We start from the raw sequence: 2,463 nt of genomic DNA, 5'->3' as shown, positions 1-2,463 counted from the left end.
GACTGCAAAATAGTATATTTTTGCCTCAAAACTCCTATGACACGCTCCACATGTATTCGCACCTTGGCAATTCCCCGTGTCCTTTCTACATCGAATGGGTCTAGTTGGTTCTTCCCTTTTGTGAAGGCCGGAGTACCTAACTGTGCTTGGCAGAAAGCAACACTTTCACTAATTGTGAACCCTCTGTCAGCCAACACGAGGTCACCGGGCTTGAGGTTGTTAAGAAAACCACAGCTCTCTGTTAGGTATTTATCAGAAGTCCGTCCTCCCCATGCTTTTGAAGTAAAACATACTGATCCTTGAGGTGTGATTCCAATAAGTACTTTCACTGTATTGTGATGCTTATAACTCGAAAACATCTGTGCTCTCGCAAGCAGATTGGAAGGGCATTCTATACAAATTTCAAAACAGTCTATCATGATTGTTGTTTTCTTCCCGAAAGAAAACTGGAAACACATTGGCATTGTACGCCACAACTCATCTCTTTCTGGCCACCTAATGAGGGGAGATAACCTTACATCCAAAACAGTCATCCATGTTGTAAATTTTCTTGAAACAGTTGAAAGAGAGACCCCAAACCAAAAGGCGAGGTCCTGTAGTGGATTATTCAGTCTTAGTTTGATTAAAACCATAACAAACTCTTGAAATAGTGTCAGTGTTTTGCTCTTGGACTTACAAGCGGGCTAACAAAACGAAAAGTGGTGTCAAGAACATCAAAACCAGACAAACCAGTGTAAAACCACACCCTATCTTCATTGTTTACACAGTACTCTTCTGTAAAAGGCTGGACGACTGTCTCCTTCCATAAGTATTCAAATTCATCAGTTTGTGTTGCTGCATGAGTTTGGGTTTTTACATTAAATTCTGAGTTCCAGCGTCCACCGTTGTTTGCTCACGATCAAGGGATGCTTCTCTTTCATCATCTATTTCACTGTTGGCTTGCCCAGCATCTGTTGCTCCATCTTGTTGGAGGTTTTCACCCAGCACAAGCTCCTCGGAAAAAGGTATTTCTTCAATAATCTCCCCCGGCTCGTCAATTTTGACCATTTTCTCTGTTATCGTTGTTTCAAGAAACTCAGATTGACGTTGTCGTCTTTCGGCAGCTCTTCGAGACCGAGCTTCTGCTGCCTCAGTCTTTCAATTGTTGTTTAGAATGCCCAAGGCACAAAGTAGGGCTGCAATCCACGTTAAAACAGTCCCAATCTTTGGCAGGTTCTCCTAACTTGAAATGCTTCCAAGAAGCCCAGTCATTTTCTTAAATAGAGTCAGTAACATCCTCTCAGCTGATGGCAGAAATCCACCTTCTTCGCTCCACAGTCAACTCTTCCTTGTAAGCTCCTTGGTTGACAACAACACGCGGAACACGAAAAGAACTTTTTTTTCAGTGGTGGGCCATATCTTGCCCGTTTTATTGCCACATCCAACAATGAGGCAAAGGACCATGATGACAAAAATTAAATTTCTTCGCTAAGAATGCTAGAATGTAGTACAGAATGTCCCAGCTGCTGGCTAGTACGAGTAACACGCACTTTGTTATGGAACACCAATATGGCGGATGAACTCGGTTGTCATAACAATATGCAAATTTTGTCATGTAATAGGCTTTCATAATGTAAAGTGTATTGGGGTCAGAAATGTGCTCAATAACAATCTATTTTATTATTAATAAAGTCAAGTGCATCTCATAATGAAGAAACATTTGTAGAAGAGAAGAAAGCGACTATGGTGAGTTGGAATTCTCGGCTACAAATGGTGCACATATTCCGAAGCGTTACACTGGTAATCTTCTGCATGGGAAATTAACGTCTCCTACCCCTAACCCTGCAGGAGACGGGGCCTACGGTTTGTTCATCCTTATCCAAGAAGACTAGAATATCTATCCATTTCTTGATATTATAGAAAGGTAGCAAATTCTCCTCTGTTATTTTAAGACTGTGAGTGTTCCCATGGTTAGGATTTTGTTTATGTTTTATGATTTTGGCACATCTGTGGACATAAGACATTTTGCATCATAATAAAACTCTCTTGATTATGGAATCTAAGAGGCCTTTGAGGTTAGAAAGCAAAATCTATGATTAACAATCTGCAGTTCACATAATTGACTGCTACTTTATGAAAAAATGCCTATTAATGTTAAGATTTGCTAAAACTTAGGTTGAATAATACCTGGCTTACGTACTGGCTTCACACCTGGCTTACGTACCTCAACTCACCTGGGCGACACCTCCGCCTTTGCTTTCTAGATTTCTCTAAGGCTTTCGATCATATCGGGTACAACATACTGATAGAGAAGCTTCTGAGCTTAGGAGTTCGCATATTTTTAATACCGTGGATAATAAGCTTCCTGACTAACCGTTGACAACGCGTTAAGTTACCTGGCTCCATCTCTGACTGGCTTCCAACTACAGCTGGCGTCCCCCAGGGAACAAACCTCGGTCCAATATTGTTCCTGGTGATGATAAA

The 2,463-nt window shown here is 41.3% G+C and overlaps 1 protein-coding gene across 1 annotated transcript in view; it reads right to left on the bottom strand.

The window, feature by feature from the left end:
- Positions 1–1,047, bottom strand: part of LOC111325245 (uncharacterized) — a 1,171-nt gene extending 124 nt beyond the window's left edge. Inside the window, exons 1-2 of the mRNA XM_022929016.2 lie at positions 857–1,047; positions 1–495 (exon numbers count right to left, since the gene is read on the bottom strand). The exon at positions 1–495 is cut by the window's left edge and continues 124 nt beyond it. Of these exons, the coding sequence (XP_022784751.2) occupies positions 1–495; positions 857–1,047 (686 nt within the window). The remainder of the gene's footprint in view (positions 496–856) is intronic.
- Positions 1,048–2,463: the final 1,416 nt, after the last annotated feature.

Source organism: Stylophora pistillata, chromosome 8 (genome assembly GCF_964205215.1).
Source record: "Stylophora pistillata chromosome 8, jaStyPist1.2, whole genome shotgun sequence".
Lineage (NCBI taxonomy): Eukaryota > Metazoa > Cnidaria > Anthozoa > Scleractinia > Pocilloporidae > Stylophora > Stylophora pistillata.
The sequence above is the reverse complement of the archived record's forward strand: the minus strand, read 5'-3'. Positions and strand labels throughout refer to the sequence as shown.